The sequence below is a fragment of the Anser cygnoides genome, chromosome 18 (assembly GCF_040182565.1).
Source record: "Anser cygnoides isolate HZ-2024a breed goose chromosome 18, Taihu_goose_T2T_genome, whole genome shotgun sequence".
Classification (NCBI taxonomy): Eukaryota; Metazoa; Chordata; class Aves; order Anseriformes; family Anatidae; genus Anser; species Anser cygnoides.
In genome coordinates this window covers 6,217,270-6,233,453 of record NC_089890.1, presented here as the reverse complement: position 1 = coordinate 6,233,453, position 16,184 = coordinate 6,217,270, and the positions used below count along the sequence as shown (strand labels likewise).

Below are 16,184 nucleotides of genomic sequence, written 5' to 3'. Positions count from 1 at the left end.
CTCAGAGCAGAGGTGCCAGCTGAGCAGGCACTCTCTGGGTCTCCTGGGCAAAGCCAGGGGTAGGTCGTAACTCAGAAAGTTCACAAATAGCTGATGGGGACCCAGGAGAGTTACTGCTGTCTGTCTTCTGTGTTCTTATTTCATCATCCTTTGTGTGCTGCTGGTCAGAGGACGCCGGCTGGCTGGGGGAAATCCAGTCCTTGCTTCCCTGTGCTTATCAACATTCTCTTCCAGGTCTTTGGGCTGGGGAACAAGACGTACGAACACTTCAATGCCATGGGGAAGTACGTGGACAAGAGACTGGAGGAGCTCGGAGCTCAGCGCATCTTTGAACTTGGGCTGGGAGATGACGATGGCAAGTGAGTGGCTCGGCTTTAGGGTCGGTCTGAGCCGGCTAAAGCGTCATGGAAGGGACCTTGGCAGGGAGTTGGATCTACTGCTAAGACAGAAATTAACTCCTTAGGGCTATTTGTGGTAGCTGACATGTCCCTGAGTGTGTGTCTGGTCTCTCTCCTACAGAGATCAGTCAGATCCCTTGGCACCTGGAGCATCCTAGGGAGTCCTGTACCTGGGGAAATCCCACAGCAGCTTTAAATGACCGTAGCTGTGTTCTTTGCAAGGCTTCACAGCCTCTTCTGCCTGTGCCCTTCTGCAGCTCCCCTGATATCCCAGCCTGCATGGATAAGTTCCTCCATCCCCGTGGAGGAGCCAGGCTCCATTTCTTTGTGAACTGTTTGCTTTATGGTAGAACGCAGCACTGTCCCAACTCAGAGGTCCAGAAATGATTGTGCTCACCTGAACACCCTTCTGGCAGGAGCTTAACCGTGGAAATTACATCAACCTGTGGCTTTGCCTCCAAGGACTGCAAGATTTAATTAGAGGGCTATGCCATGTGTGGGAGGCTCTGTGAATCTAGGAAAATAAACCTTTCCAGGTTGGAACCTGCCTTGTAGGAGGGTGACTTAATGCCAGGAGTGGGCATGAGATGGGCAAAGACCAAGCCTGAATAACAAAACCTTCCTTGGCAGAGCCCTGAAGGGAGGGGTGGTTGGTGCAGCAGGAGTTCCCTCCCATCCACTTCGTGCCCTGAAGATGCTCTGAGGCTGATCTGTGGGCATGTGGAGGTACCAAAACTGCCTGGCTCCGAGGGCAAATGGTGAAGGAGGAAGTTCATAGGGATCTGAGACGGCTCCTCTGGGAATGCCCCTCTGCTTTCTCATGGGCAGCATTACCGAACCTCTCTTTTGCCCTGCCTAGCCTGGAAGAGGACTTCATCACCTGGAGGGAGCAGTTCTGGCCGGCCGTGTGCGAGCACTTCGGGGTGGAGGCTACAGGAGAAGAGTCCAGGTGGGTGTCGGAGCAGCAGCTTCTGGGTGCCAGGGGGATCGACCGCATTTGAGCGGTGGCTGTGCCATCAGGCCTGAGCCACTGCCCCCTTCCTGCGTGCTGCCACCTCCTCCGGGCTGGGGGGCACACACGGAGCAGATCAGTGAGTGGGGCTCTTCGGACTGAGCCCGTCCTGGCACAAACTCGAATGCAGCTCTGGATTTCTGTTTTGAAGGATCGATGTGCTGGGTTTAGTTCCTTTGGGGGTGGCTGTTAGGTTGGTGATACTCCCAGTGAAGCGGATGTTTCTTCTGTTTGGGCTTTCTGCATCATCTCCGTGCTTGCTCATGTCTCAGGAGGGATGAAGGGGTGGAAGTGGCTTTTTCTTTGAACTGCAGCAAATCCAGCAAAGCAGGGGATGGTTCCAATTGTATCTTGTTGTTCCCAGTTTGACTTTTTTCCTCTTTTCTTTCCCTTTTTCTCCAGCATCCGCCAGTACGAGCTCGTGGTGCACACGGACGTGAACATGAACAAAGTGTACACGGGTGAGATGGGCCGTCTCAAGAGCTACGAGAACCAGAAGCCGTGAGTGCCAAAGTGCCCTAGACCCCCAGACGGAGTGTGCATGGGTCAGGCTTCGACTGCTGGTGTTCTTGATGTTTCTAACACCACATGCCGTGCAGGCAGGGCCATTTTGGCAGCACAGCCATAGGGCAGATGTTTGCCTAAGAGCTGTGGGCTCAGATTTCCCCTGGGACTCTTGGGGGTTCCCCAGCTAATGAATCATTGGTGTTTGAGAAGCTGGCTGTGTTCACAGGCGCTGTTTTGGCTGGTAAGTTCCCAGCATTTGTCTCGAGGTCAGTCTGGAGCCTTTCGTCCCCCGGAGTAGTTAATGCACGATGGCTGCTTGCAGTATTGCTGTGGGGAGATTAATTGTGTAAATGAATTCCAACCTGAAATGTCGCTTTGAGATGTGACACTCCCTCTAATCCCCTGTTGCATCACTTGTTCTTAATGGGGTAGGAGCTGTTGACTGCTGGGCTGTGCTTAGAAGGAAAATGATCTGTTTTCTTTGCCAGTGTGGGTAGCAGCAGGATTGTAATTTGTTTCGTGCTGTGGTGTGCTTTGAAACAAGAGCCAGGGCAGCCCTGTGCTCAGATGGTGGAAGCCTGCTCTGGAGCATTCCGGGATGAAAGCAGTGCTGTGAGCCTGCGGGAGAGTAACCCAGAGGTCTTTGTCTTTCCTTCCAGACCATTTGATGCCAAGAACCCCTTCCTGGCTGTGGTTACAGAGAACCGTAAGCTGAACGAGGGCGGAGAGCGACACCTCATGCACCTGGAGCTGGACATCTCCAATTCCAAAATCAGGTAGGTGCCCATGGGAGGCTGCTGCCCTCTTTTGTCTGGAGCCAAAACTTAACACTGCCCCCTCTTGGCTTCTGGACCACATATCAGGTACTCCAAATCAGGATTTTCTCCCACTTCTTGGGCTGTAGCTCACCACCCTGAGCCCCTCCATAGTTGCACATCCCTCCCACCTGGGCAGTGCCAGCTGCAGGAATTCTCTAGGGGTCATCCAAAGAACAAGGGGGCAGACAAACTGTGAGGGGCAGGAACTGGGGATGGCTCGTGTCTACGTTTGCTTGGCTTAGACAGATGAGCAAAGGGAGGATAGAGCCCTGCTCTTCAGCCCTCTTGCTGGCTTAAATTCAACCGTGTGCTTGTGAGAAAGCACAGCGCAGGGACCTGGCCTGTCCTTGCTGGAAGCCTGGCCTCACTGAAGTGTGTGGCAAAACTGCTGTTATCTTGGCGCTCCCCCATAAAAGACTAGGATCTTAAAACCATTATTCCCCAGTGGTCCTGTGCTGCTCTGACTGCCAGCTCCAGGGTCCCTGACCCTGCAGGTGCTGTGCAGCAGCTCAGCCCTGCTGTCCTGCTGAGCTCCAGCCTGCTCGTCCTCCAGCTGAGCAGCTTGGGCTTGGCATGGGTGAGAAGTGCCAATTTTCATCTCTTCTCATCCTGTTTTCGTACCAGGTACGAGTCTGGGGACCACGTGGCTGTGTACCCAGCCAATGACTCATCTCTGGTGAATCAGATTGGCGAGATCCTGGGCACGGACCTTGATACAATCATGTCCCTGAACAACTTGGACGGTGAGTGTCGATCACCCCTGAGCATCAGTAGCTCTCCTTCTGCCACGGCCTCTTGTCCTTGCCACCAGAGCAGAGGTCAGATCCCCTCCGGGTCCCGTAAGGCAAACGGGGACATCCCGCGGCCACTCCGAGTGCGGAGCCATTTTGCGGCAGTGGCTCAGAGCCTGCTGTGAGCCAGCCGAAGTGGGTCAGTTGTGAAATGTACTCGGTGTGCCCATTCAACAAGTTACGTAACAGCACGCTCCTGATCACAGAGCGCCAGCCCACCAGAGCATCCCTCTGCTGCTGCAGCCCCAGAGCTCCAGAGGAGCTCTGGAGCCTGAAACGCTGCTATTGAGTCCCTGGAGGACGCACAGCCCTGGGGATGGAGCTGCCGGAGGAGAGCACGTCTCAGTGCTGATTCAAAGAGCTTCTGTTGGGCACCGTTCCCAGCAGAGCTGGCCTCTGGCAAGAGGGAGGTTACAGCTGCTGCCCATCTTGCTCCTGAGGTGGTGAAGCCTGCCCCAAGGCATCAGAGCTGCTGGCCCGGGAGCTGGCTCCTGGTTTCCAGAGAGCAATTGGCTTTAATGCACTGGTGGAGCTCTGGCCTGGTCTCTGGCCTCATATCGTCATTCGTGTCCCTTTTGGTGCTCTTAGTTTGCTAAACTGAATGGCTCCAGCCTTGGCTGCTGGTGCTTCACCTCCCCGGGGGCTGTAAGCGCAGATGTCCGTGGCTGAAGGATGCTTCTGAAGGCAGGTCTGACAGGGGCATTAAGAGCATGAAGCCAAACTAGCCGTGCAGAGCCTCCTCCTGCTGGGCCTGGCAGCGTGCTGGATGTCTCAGCCCTGAGCTCACCCTGGGAAACCTGCTCCCACCTCTGCGTGGACCCCAGGGTCCGAGCACTGCTGTTCTCCAGGCTGAGGGCACGCTGTGCCTTCCGCGTGGCCTTCCCAAGGTGTGCCTTTGCAGTGAGACTTCCCGTGGGAGGCAGGGAACAAAAACAGGGGGCGTCGAAGTACTTGGAGACGGTAGGCAGAGAGCAAGACGTGTCACCTGAGCTGTTGGGCCAGCTGCACTCTTGCTGCCCCTGCCCTGAATGTTGCTGCCCCTGGAGAACGGGATGATGAGCCAAGCCCTTGCCCTCTGCAGCATGCGTGGATGTTTTGGGTCAGTGTCCCATCGGGGTGGCACCTGTGAAATGCAGAATGGGCAGCCAGGAGACAGCTGCCTGGGGACGGAGCTGCCCTGTGCTGGTGCTGCTTCGCGGTGGGAGCAGGGCTTTGGCCAGGAGGCTGCTTCAGCCCTGGGGCTTCTCTCTCCTCCCCTGCTGCATCTGACCCCTGTACTGCATGTAGCACTGGCAGGAAATCTCTGATTTAACAAGTAATTGCTCACTTACTTTTTTTTTCCTCTTTCCTCTTGTCTCCTCCAGAGGAATCCAATAAGAAACACCCCTTCCCCTGCCCCACGTCGTACCGCACAGCCCTGACGTACTACCTGGACATCACCAACCCGCCCCGCACCAACGTGCTCTACGAGCTGGCGCAGTACGCCACCGACAGCAGCGAGCAGGAGCGCCTCCGAAAAATGGCATCGTCCACTGCGGAGGGGAAGGTGGGAGCTGCAGCCTTCCCAGCAGAGCTGCTGGGTTGAACTGGGGCCAGGGCTGGGGGCCGGGGCTGAGGGGGGGCAGAAGGGACGCAGGGCTGCTGGGCACCGTGTGCAGGGAGCTCTGCGGGTGTTTGGTGGCTGCGTGGGGAAGTCACCGTGCACGTGCCCTCCTCGCCCGCAGGCTCTCTACCTCAGCTGGGTGGTGGAGGCCCGGAGGAACATCCTGGCCATCCTGCAGGACATGCCCTCGCTGCGCCCCCCCATCGACCACTTGTGTGAGCTCCTGCCCCGCCTGCAGGCCCGCTACTACTCCATCGCCTCCTCCTCCAAGGTGAGCGTGCTCCCAGCAGGGACGAAGGGTGCTGGGAAGGCACTGGAGCTTTGGCAGCACAGCACCACGGTCTCTCCGTGCCTGAGAAGTGGGGTTATCCCGACCTGTGTAGGGTCTGCAGAGGGAAACTGGGTGTCCCACGTTGCTGTGGGGGCTCCCTCTCCGCCTGGCTCTGACGTCCCCTTCCCGCAGGTTCACCCCAACGCCATCCACATCTGCGCCGTGACGGTGGAGTACGAGACCAAGACGGGGCGGCTGAACAAAGGGGTGGCCACCAACTGGCTCAAAAACAAGGTGCCCAACGAGAACGGGAGCAACTCCCTGGTGCCCATGTACGTCAGGAAGTCCCAGTTCCGCTTGCCCTTCAAGCCCAGCACGCCCGTCATCATGATCGGACCAGGGACTGGCATAGCCCCCTTCATCGGCTTCATCCAGGAGCGGGCCTGGCTCAAACAGCAAGGTGAGCGCCCAGAAACCTCCCCGGGCACGAGCTGCCGCAGGGCAGTGCTCTGCGGGGCTGGCCAGCGCCTCCATCTGCCCAGCAGCTTGTGCTGGTCACAGCTCGCTGATGGGTCAAATCTGCGACCACCTCCCCAAATAAGCAGAGTCGGGTCACTTACACTCATTTCTAACGCATGTAGAATTGAATGAGCTTCTCCTCATAAACAGAGGCAGCAGCACGGCTCTGCCAGCCCAGAATCGCAGAATCATCTAGGTTGGAAGAGACCTCCAAGATCACCCAGTCCAACCTCTGCCCTAACACTAACGAGTCCTCTACTAAACCGTATCACTAAGCTCCACGTCTAAACGTCTCTTAAAGACCTCCAGGGATGGTGACTCCACCACTTCCCTGGGCAGCCCGTTCCAATGCCTAACAACCCTTTCGGTAAAGAAGTTTTTCCTGGGCGAGCTGGACAGGGGGAGGTGCGGGTGGCAGGACTGGGGTGCTGCTAGGGGCCGGCGGATTAATGCATGCCCTGTGACCCCGCAGGCAAGGAGGTGGGCGAGACGGTGCTGTACTACGGCTGCCGCCGCGAGCGCGAGGACTACCTGTACCGCGAGGAGCTGGCCCGCTTCCAGCAGGAGGGCGTCCTCACCCAGCTCAACGTCGCCTTCTCCAGGGACCAGACTGAGAAGGTACTGCTCCTGCCTGCCCCCCCGGCTGCTCGCCCTGCCCAGCTCATGGTGCTAGGGGGAAAATAAGGCTGGAATCACGCAGCCTGCTGTCAGGGAACGGCCGTGGCAGTCACAGGAACCCCCAGCTCCTGCTGCCTCGTGGGGTGGGTGGGGCGGGTGAGCTGTGGGCATGGGCTTTGGCTTCCCTCCCTCGCCCCAGCCTGTGACACCGCTTGGGGGTACGGGGGCTCTGCCCCTCTCACCTTCCCCCTGCTTGTTTCCTGCCAGGTTTACGTTCAGCACTTACTAAAGAAGAACAAGGAGAACATCTGGAAGCTGGTGAATGACGGAAATGCTCACATCTATGTGTGTGGGTAAGTCAAGGGGCAGGGAAAGGACTTTGGGAAAATGTTCCTGTTTTTTGGAAAACGGGCATGACTCAGCTTACCCACTGCTGTGTTACAAGTCCTGGGAGGGCTGTGTCATCCTTGTTCTAGGGGATGGTGAGCAGCCAGCTTAAACGTGCTGGGCTGAGCAAACCCTCCCCCTCTGGGTGTTCAGAGACAACCAGAGCTTGGTGGCTCCGTGTCACCACCTCGCTCACGGTCTTCTCCTTTCCAGGGATGCCCGCAACATGGCCCGGGACGTACAGAACACTTTCTACGAGATCGTGGCTGAGTATGGGAACATGAGCCAGTCCCAGGCCACGGACTATGTAAAGAAACTGATGACTAAGGGCCGCTACTCTTTGGACGTCTGGAGCTAAGAGCGGGGCTGGTGGGGCCAGGGAGGGAACGGGTCCCCAGGAGCGGGCCTGTGGGAGGCAGAAGGTGCCTGCCCGCCCGCTGCTCCTGTGGGCGACTGCCTCGTCCCCAGCCTACAGCGACCCCAGGGTCACCCCCAGCCCCTCCTGGGCTGCAGCCGTCTCCAGGGCAGGCTGCGTGCCCCAGGGGGTGGAAGGGGTTGAGAGGGGCAGGGGGGTGGCTGGGGCTTCGTCCCCGGCGTTCGCCTTGGGGTTGGTGACAGCCGACGCCGGCAGGAGGGACAGGTGGCACCGGGGGAGCTCTGGGCTCCTTCCCGCACACGAGCTGCTGCCTTATTCCCGGAGCTACCGCCCCCCCTCGTGCCAGGCAGGCTGGGGATGGCAGAGGGTGGAGGAGCCGGGCAGCCCCCGCCCCGTGCTGTGGGTTTGGTGGGAGGGCACGGTGTGGGGCAGCGACCTGCTCTCGCCTCCCTCCCACCCTGTTTGGCCACCTCTAGGACTGGAGCCGCGGGGCTGGCAGCCGGCTTCGGGCGCAGAGCTGCCCCGTGCCATCACCAAACGCCAGCAGGCGGCTGCTCTGAGGAAAAAGCAGAGCCAGCACCCAGCCGGGACCCCGCAGGCACCCCTCTCCTTCCCCTGCTGCCCTCCTCTGCTCCAGGGAAGGGGCGGCTCCTGTCCCCTCTGGAAGAGACCTGCTCTGGGGTCACGGCTGCTGGGGCCCTGCTGGCTCCCTTGGGTCCTGCAGCCGCTGGCTCCCCTGTGCCCAGCCCCTCCGTCATGCTGTGTACGCTCATTTTTTTTAAATACTATTTTTATTTTAACATCTTTGTGATTTAATCATGGAAAAAAAAAAAAAGAACTTTCAGGCTTTCCAATGACTGTAAATTATTTAAATATACTTGCCCTTGGAATAAAAACACTGTTTCTGTAGTTTGCTCCCTGCCCTCCCACGCGCCCCCTGCTCAGCCGAAGGCGGCAGGCAGGCAGGAGCAGCAGCTGCGGCCTCGCAGCCTTCCCTGCGTGGAGGGGACCCGGGGAAGAGGCGGCAGCTGTGGGATTGGGCTGGCAGGAGGCTTGGGGCAGCTCCTCCCCGAGGTGCCAAGCCCAGGCAGGGAGGTGAGGACAGCGGCGGTGCACAGCGGGCAGGCGGCTCGGGACCGAGACACAGCTGCACTGGAAATGCTCTTTGGTTTCCTACGTTTCAGGAGTTCCCTGCGGTAGTACCGGGCTTCAGGGACACTGAATCCTGCCTGGGGTGTCCCTGCTCTGCTTGTTCTGCGGCCGCAGCCGGTGGCACGGGGCTGTGTGTGTGCCGGGGGGGCTGTGGGAGGGTGCTGGCAGCTCCCAGCCCTGCTCTGCTCAGCCCTCCCCTCCCCTCCAGCTGGGAAGCTCTGCACCCCAGGCTGGCCTGGGGGCAGCTGGGGATGGTTTTCTTCCCTCCCCACCACCTTCCTTCAGCCCACAGCCAGCCTGGCCCTAAGTGCAGAGCAGAGCCTGCGAACTGTGCCACGACCCCAGCAAACCGAGGCAGCGCCTTCCCTTTATTATTTTTGCGCATGCATCCTCCAGCGATGCGAGCCCAGGGTGCTGGCCGCACAGCTCCAGAGCGAAGCCTGGGGCAGGCTCGCGGTGCTCCCACCCCTCCCCTGCGCCCAGCTCCTCCAGCTCAGCACCCCCTGCAGCGAGGAGGAACCGGGGGCAGCCCATGCTGGAAACCAGGGTGCCTGCACGGCCCCGGCCTCCCCCGAAAGCCCAGGGGGCTGCCAGGGCAGCGGCTGCTCCCTGCTGGCCTCTGCCTCCAGCACCAGGAGCTGCCCCGGCCGCAGGGCTGGGGACAAGGTGAGCCTTCAGCACCAGGCACCCATCAGCCTCACGCCCGGCCTCGTCCCAAGGGTGCTGATGCAAGCTGGGTGCCCCAGGCTGCTCCCTGCCCGCAGCAGGGCGAGGAGGAGTCGGGCTCTGCCCCAGAACCATCCCCGCAAATGTCTTCAGGGCACAGAGGAGGGGAGTGGCTGTCCCGGGCCCCCTGCTCCTCCCAGGGGAGGAAGGCAGGGGACAGAGGTGCAGGGTGCTCCTGCTGCCAGTGAGCGACGCGACAGATCCAGCATCTATTCACGAGCAGCAGCTCTGTCCCGCATCCGGAGAACGGGAGAGACACCCAAGTCCGACGGACGAGAAGGAGATGGGAACAGAGGACAGCCAGTGGGGAGAAACAAGTCCTGGCCCCCACAGCGCCCCTCTTCAGTCCCGCTTGGTGTCTTTGTTCTGGTTCTGAAACTTCTGGTGGACAACGCGGAGCGTGGTGAAGAAGTTCCCCAGGAAGAGGATGAAGAAGGGGAGGCCGCACATGAGGACCTGCAGGAGGCGCGGGTCAGCGGAGGGATGTGCCCGGCACAGACGCCCCCTCCCCGGGCAGCGGCCCGGAGCCCCCCTTACCTGCCACTCCTTGCACTCCGGGTGCTGGATCATCCGGAAGAGAGTGACGGCGTTGTACAGCTGCCAGAACTGCAGAGACAGGAGGCTTAGGGCTTTTCAAAGGCTCGGCCCTGTGCTGCTGCTCATCCCGACACTCCCCCAGGCACAAACCTTGCAGGAGGCCAGCCTGCCCCGGCACGGCACTGGCACCGCAGCACTCATCCCCCCGGGGACCCAGCTGGGACATTTCCCCCTTCCTTGCCACCTTCTGGAGCCCAGCAGCCTGCAGCAAGCCCCCCACCAGCCTACTGCTTTCGGCCATCGGCCTGACCGATTTAAGGAGGAATTGGACCTTGGGCAGCAGCTCGAGAGCTGACGTTCAGAAGGGTTCGGGGAGGGTTGGCAGAGCCAGCCCCTCTGCTGTACTTTGCACATCACTCGAGCACTTGGCACAGCTGCCCCATCTCGCTAGCCAAGCTGCGGAGGTGGTGCTTTGGTGGAAAAAGGAAAAGGCTCGGCCTCCGGCCTCCGTAGGGCACAGCGGGAACACGCCACGACTCAGTCACCCCTGAGGCTCTGGCCTCCTGCAGGTCCCCACGAGGATCGGTGCCCACTCACCTGCCCAAAGAAGAGGAAGGGGAGCAGGAACGTGAGGCCTCTCCACATCCAGGACTGGAAGCCCTCTGCAGAGGATGAAGGTTTGCTGAGAACACGCTTGTTAGGGGGCTGGATGGAGCCAAGCTCCTGAGGTCAGGGGCAGGGAAGTTCAGTGGCCATGTCCCTCACTGAGGTCCTGAAGGCTCATGCAGCCTCCCCAAGGGCACTTGTGCGTGCAGGGAGGACTCAGGCAGGTTTTCCTAGCCTTGGGGTCTAGTGGAGCCTCTGGAGGAAGCTCCTTGCGTGGGACTACCCTCACAGCGAGCTCCCTGGGCTGCAGAGGCCGCTGTCTAGATTGCTTCTAACAGGAACCACAGCTCCCACTTAGCCTAGCACCAGTCGTACTGGGAGGGAGGCTGCCAGAAGCTGTGGGCCCAGGAGCAGAGGTGACAGCAGGTCTGGGACAACCAGTAAGGGCAATCCTGGCTTACCCACGGTGAGATCCATGTTGTGCCTCTCGCCCAGCGCTCGGAGCCGGTACAAGCACCCGCTCTGGTAGTAGTACTGGAGGAATTGCACAAAGCCTGCAAGGAGAGGGCAGGTGAGGGCAGGAGGCACCGGCCTGTGGCACTCGGCCACATCGTCCCTGCTCTGAGACCTTCCTCGCCCCGGGGAGGCAGGAGAAAAGCCAAGGGAAAACCCAGGTGAGCTGAGAGCTGTGAGCAACCGCAGCCAGTTCTCCGCGTGTTCAAGAACCCAGCAGGCACAGCAGCACTTACTCTGGTACATGGAGAAGGAGAGGAACTGGTTCCTGAACATCTGGTACATGAGCCCGTCCGGCCTGGGGAGAGAGGATGCTGGCTGGGGTTTGCGGGGCTGCGAGGAGACGCCTTCAGCCCTGCCTGCCCCACGGCTGCGGTAACGGCACCGCTGCCACCAAAACGGGGGGCTCCCCAGCTCGGGTACCCCAGCGCAGCTCCCCCGCGTTAGTGCCTTGTTGAACAGTGTTTGCAGCAAGTCAGTGCAACAGCGCCCGGCTTGGGGAGCCATCAGCGGGGAGGCTGCTGGTGCAGGGGTCAGGAAAACACTGCGGCAGCCCTTGGACAAGGATTGCAACACTTCGGGGTCACGTTTCCCAACCCGGAGCCCGGAGCAGTGCTGCCTGCCCTGCTACGTGCTGGTGGCTGCTGCTCTTTGGAGTGCTTGGGCCTGGTGAGGACCGCGTGGAGCTGCCCGTTAGACCACGATGTCCGTGGAGCAGGAATACAGCCACGGGTCAGGGCACGGAGGGTAAAGGCCCCGTCACCAGGCAGGCTGCAGTCCGAACCCCCAGGAGCCAGGAGGACGCAGGCTTACCAAGTCAGCATGACGCCCGACAGGAACGTGGAGACGTAGTGGTGGAAAACCCACCAGCCCTTGATTCTGGAAGGCAGACACAGGCGAGGGGTCAGGAGCCAAGATCCAAGCACAGCCCAGGAAAGCAGAGCCAGCCACGTGCCAGCCACCCTCTGTCTCCCAGGGCAAGGCGAGGAGCAGGGGTGGCCACAAGATGGCCGCATACAGAGCGGGGACCCAGCGCCTCTGGTCCAGGTGGCACTCGGGGGCTGCTCCGGCTTCCCCACCACCTCCACACGGTGAGTTCATCCCTCCCACGCCAGCAACTGCCTCCTAAAGCCAGCTCGTGCGGCTAATTACCGGGGTTTGCTACACACCCTGAGTAGGAGGCATCAGCTGCTCCCTTGGGAAGCGCGGAGCTGCGCCGTGGCCCCATGGGGGGGGGACCAAGTGCCTGCACGCCCCCCTCCCGGCTGCCCTCCCCGAGCCCCGAGGGACTCACTTGGATCCGTTGTTGATCAGGATGCTCTCCCGGATGGTGAGGGTGCAGTAGTACCACACCAGGAGGAAGTTGAAGACGGCGTCTGTCACCCTGGGGTGAAGCAAAGCGGGGGTGAAAGGGCAGCAGCAGGGCTCAGGGACCGAGCAGCGACGGCTGCAGGACGCCCACCCACGCCCAGCACCTTACGGACAGCACCCAGCCCAGGCTCACCTGGAGTTGAGGAGGAAGCGACAGGAGAAGGACACGATGAGCAAGATGATGGTGAGGTAGAGCTTGAACTTCTCGTACTCATCTTTGTAGGCAAACCTGCGGGGAAGCACAAGGTTGGAGCAAGGTGGCTGCTGCCAGTCTGCGTCCTCCCGTCCTGCCTGGCCGGGCAAAAATGCCGCTCTGCTGGGAACCTCTTGGAGGCGCGAAGGGAAAATCCCGTCCCCTGGGCACTTCTGAGAGAGCAAACTACATTGTGTTCACACTGGTGAGCAGGGGGAGCTCCCAGGGGAGCCAAGCAGATCGGTGTCTGTTCAGCATTTCTCGGGGAGCTGATGGAACTGGATGGGGTCGGGGCTCTCTGCTCAGCGCCTCCCTGCACGTGGGGGCTGAGGGCCAAGCCCGGTTTTTCCCCAGGGGAAGAGGCGGGGGGGGGGGCTCGCCACAACTCTGTCCCTCCTGGAAGTCCCTGACGTGGGGGAAACTCAGGCACAGCGTTGGTGGCAGATCTGAACAGTCCGTCCCAGCCCGGCCACGGGAGCTATAAGGCAGGGCCAAGGGCTGGTTCTGGGAAGGGAGGAACTGAACAGAGCAGGGACGGAATCTGCACGAGGTGGGTCAAGGCAGCCACGTGCCCGGGGGAAGATTTATTGCTTCCTTGTGACACAAGGGGCTCCCAAACCCCCCCCGAAGCACACGCCCACCGCGGCACGCGGGCCGTACTTAGCCTGCTTGCTGAGCAGCGTGACGTTCACGTTCCCGAGCACCAGACTCAGGTACAACCTGGCGAGAGAGCAGAGGCGTGCGGTGGGCGCCCGCCCAGGGCTGGCCGGCTGCCCGGCCATCCCGTGGCGCGGCCGTCACCTCCCCGACCCCGTCCCGTGCGCGGTGACGCCGGGGAAGGGGCGCACGGATGTTTTCCACCAGGCGCTGCCAGGAGGCGTGCGTGGTGCTGGCATCCCGCCCCGAGGGTGGCAGGGGGGCGGCCAAGGCCAGAGCCACCCCCTCCGTCGGCACCCAGCGGGGCGCTGGCCAGGGGCTCAAGGGCAGGGGAAGGTGGTGGCGGGGCCCGGGGAGGCCGGGGCTGGCTCTGTCCCAGGCACCCTGGGGCAGCGAGGCAGGGTGGCAGCGGGCAAGGGCAGGGCGACAGCAGGGTCGTGCCTCGCGGCCTTACAGCTGCTGGGGGCTTGTGCTGCACATCCAATGTTTTTGTCCTCCCCAGAGGGGCACTAAGGTTTCCTCCAGGGGTGGAGGTGAAGGATCTGGCCCTGGGGACAGCTTCCAAGGGCACCAGCCACCTTCCAGCCCTCTGCCTCCCCAGCAGCTCCTCTGGCAGGGAGAGGATCGGCCGCGGGAGGACCCTGGCACCCGCAGACCCCGGCTGTCCCGAGTCCCTCTGGCAAAGGGACCACGAGGTGCCTCTTACCCGTTCTTCTTTGGCAGATAGGCCTCCATCTCAAAGAAGACGTTCTGCCTCTCTTTGATTAGGCTCTGGGTCTCCTGGATGGACTCCTGCTGTTCGGGACTCACGTGGGCCTTGCATCTGGGGAGGAAACACAGGCGCTGTGGCATCAGGGTAGCCTCGGTCACAGCCCAGCACGGGCTGGTGTGATGCGAGGCTGTGTCTCGGACAAGGACACCCCAAGGACGGGAAGGACAAACGGGAGGGGAGTCTGCACCTCCAGCTGCTGGGAGAGCTCCTGCGGGGCAGGCCGGGGGGGTTGCTGGAGGGAAGGGAGCAGGGATGAAAGGGAAGGGGCAGCAGCTCTTCCCAGCTCTTCCCACCGCCACGCAGGCAGCTCAAGCTCCCAACTGCAGCCAAGGCACATCTGGGGAAGGGAAAGCCGAGGAAAACCTGCCTGCGTACAGCCAGACCTCAACAGCCCTTTTTAACGTTTGCACTGGGGAGAGCCGGGAGTGCATGCAGCAGCCCCGTCCTCGTGGCTCTCTCCTCCCCGGCTGCCGCAGGACGCCAGCTTACTTTTTGAGGGACAAGGACAGCTCCTTCAGCCGCTTCTTCTGCCGTGCGATGGAGCTGGAGATCCCGTCCTGCAGCTTGGTTAGCTCCTCGAGTTTCTGCTTGTACAGCTTGTGATTATCCTGGGCACGAGAGAGAGAGCAGCACGCTCCAGCTACCTGCTCTAGGAGGGCGCAGGGTGCCTGATGCCCTCCCATTCCGCTCAGCTGGCACCTCAGGAAGACCCCAGAGAAACCGGGCAGGCTTTGCCCACCTGCCCCCTGCTCCCCCGGCCCCGCGGCCCAACGAGGAATCGGGGTGAGACCGGAGCAGCAGCGCAGAAGGCTCAGGAGTTATTTTAGCAGAACCCCCTGACCGCAGCCAAGGGGCTGCGACTCAAACGCTGCCGTGGGGGCACAGAGGTGGCTTCGCTGCTGCTGTCACCCTGGGTGCCCGTGGTTTGGGCCAGGCCCCCCAGTCCTGCCCTGGGATGCTGGAGGGAGCCCCTGCGCCAGGAGGGCTCACGGCGGGGCCGGCTGCACGGCCCCACGTGCCACCGTAACCCAACGGCACCTGGGTAACGCTAGATGCCATTCTTCTGCTATATTTAGACAGGAAAGGAGAGACCGCGCTGTGTCAATGCTCCTTGTCCCAGTCAGCTGAAAAACAACCTTAACTCGACCGGGGGCAGCCCCAGCGCCGCCACCTCCAAAGAATTAAATGCTGCTCGCGACAACCCTTGGACTAGACCTTGGTGTAGACGTGTTTCAGGCCCTGCGGTTCTTATCGAGCAGTTTATCAGCAGCTGTCAAAGCTGTTCCCAGCAGGGGAAGGTGAAACAGAGGAGGGAAACACCTCGGTCTCCCGCCTGGGACGAGCAGCGTGGCCGCAGCAGGGGGGAGCAGATCCCAGATGCTCCCCGCTCCCCCAGCAGTGATTTATGTCCCGGCAGGACGTTTGTGCTCCACAAACACCCTTCCCTGCTCCTGCTGCTCTCAGTTAGCTGGGACCAAGTGCCGTGCGTGACACCCGCTCCTAAAGAGGTGCCGGCCTGGGTCCTGCTGCTCTGCACCACACCGGGACCACCGCGCTCCGAGGGGGTCTGACGGAGAGCCGTGCTGGGGCGGGGGGCTCGGGGCCGCAGGACAGAGCTGTCACGTCCCCAGGGCCAGCCTGGGGCCAGCCGCTCCATCCCCACAGCCCCTGTGGAGCAAGAGCGGGGGTTTCTCAAAGCCTCCCTTGCCCCAGATCTGGGCACAGCCGCAGCGCCTGCAACAGCCGGGGGGAAGGAGGGGAAAAGGGAACCGGGGCCGCTGGGGCCGGCGGGGGGCCGAGCAGGAGGTGCCAGCCCCTGCCTCCCCCTGCCTCCCCCTGGCCTCCTCGCCCCCTGCCCAGCCTCTCCCGGAGGCAGAGCTCAGCCTCTCCCCGGGAGGTTTCGCGGAGCAGACGGGAACGGAGCCACCCGGGGGTGCCGGGGAGGGGGGTCCTGAGCCCTTAGGGCAAAAGGGGGGGCGGCGGGGGAGCCCCGGAGGCTGCGGGGCGGGCGGGGGCTCGGCCCGGAGCCCGGCGGTACCTGGATGCGCTGGTAGCCGTCCTGCAGCTCTTCCCACTCCCGCAGGCAGTCGGCGGCCGAGGCGCCGCCGGCCATGGCGGAGGCAGCGGGGCCGGAGGCCGGCGGGCAAAAGCACCGGAGGCGGAGAGGCACCGAGGCTGCCGGAGGCACCCCCAGGCACCGGGCCCGGCGCTGCCGCCGTCTTCCGGGCACGCCCCGAGCCGGGGGAGGCGGGACCGGCACCGGGGCGGGGGGGGGACCGGGGCGGCGGCGGGGCTGCGCCCGCTACCGGCGGCTCCCGGGGCCCGGCCTCTGCCGAGCCGCCCCCTCTGCTCGGGGG

At 61.9% G+C, this 16,184-nt stretch overlaps 2 protein-coding genes across 12 annotated transcripts in view; one reads left to right on the top strand and one right to left on the bottom strand.

Annotated features, from left to right (window-relative positions):
• POR (cytochrome p450 oxidoreductase) overlaps positions 1 to 8,209 on the top strand; it is a 38,404-nt gene extending 30,195 nt beyond the window's left edge. For all 11 annotated transcript variants that reach the window (XM_066979839.1, XM_013189933.3, XM_066979843.1 and 8 more), the window contains 11 exons: positions 235 to 359; positions 1,258 to 1,347; positions 1,813 to 1,911; positions 2,577 to 2,693; positions 3,360 to 3,478; positions 4,891 to 5,072; positions 5,251 to 5,400; positions 5,593 to 5,860; positions 6,392 to 6,537; positions 6,805 to 6,890; positions 7,138 to 8,209. In XM_066979839.1, the coding sequence (XP_066835940.1) occupies positions 235 to 359; positions 1,258 to 1,347; positions 1,813 to 1,911; positions 2,577 to 2,693; positions 3,360 to 3,478; positions 4,891 to 5,072; positions 5,251 to 5,400; positions 5,593 to 5,860; positions 6,392 to 6,537; positions 6,805 to 6,890; positions 7,138 to 7,282 (1,527 nt within the window). In that variant the 3' untranslated portion in view covers positions 7,283 to 8,209. The remainder of the gene's footprint in view (positions 1 to 234; positions 360 to 1,257; positions 1,348 to 1,812; positions 1,912 to 2,576; positions 2,694 to 3,359; positions 3,479 to 4,890; positions 5,073 to 5,250; positions 5,401 to 5,592; positions 5,861 to 6,391; positions 6,538 to 6,804; positions 6,891 to 7,137) is intronic.
• A 1,252-nt stretch (positions 8,210 to 9,461) lies between these two features.
• TMEM120A (transmembrane protein 120A) lies at positions 9,462 to 16,070 on the bottom strand. The gene is made up of 12 exons (XM_066979474.1): positions 15,866 to 16,070; positions 14,317 to 14,435; positions 13,762 to 13,878; positions 13,059 to 13,118; positions 12,339 to 12,434; positions 12,129 to 12,218; positions 11,648 to 11,713; positions 11,071 to 11,132; positions 10,783 to 10,875; positions 10,313 to 10,377; positions 9,716 to 9,784; positions 9,462 to 9,634 (listed from the first exon to the last, which is right to left on the bottom strand). The coding sequence occupies exons 1-12, from the start codon at positions 15,938 to 15,940 to the stop codon at positions 9,521 to 9,523; spliced, it is 1,026 nt and encodes a 341-aa protein (XP_066835575.1). The 5' UTR covers positions 15,941 to 16,070; the 3' UTR covers positions 9,462 to 9,520.
• Positions 16,071 to 16,184: the final 114 nt, after the last annotated feature.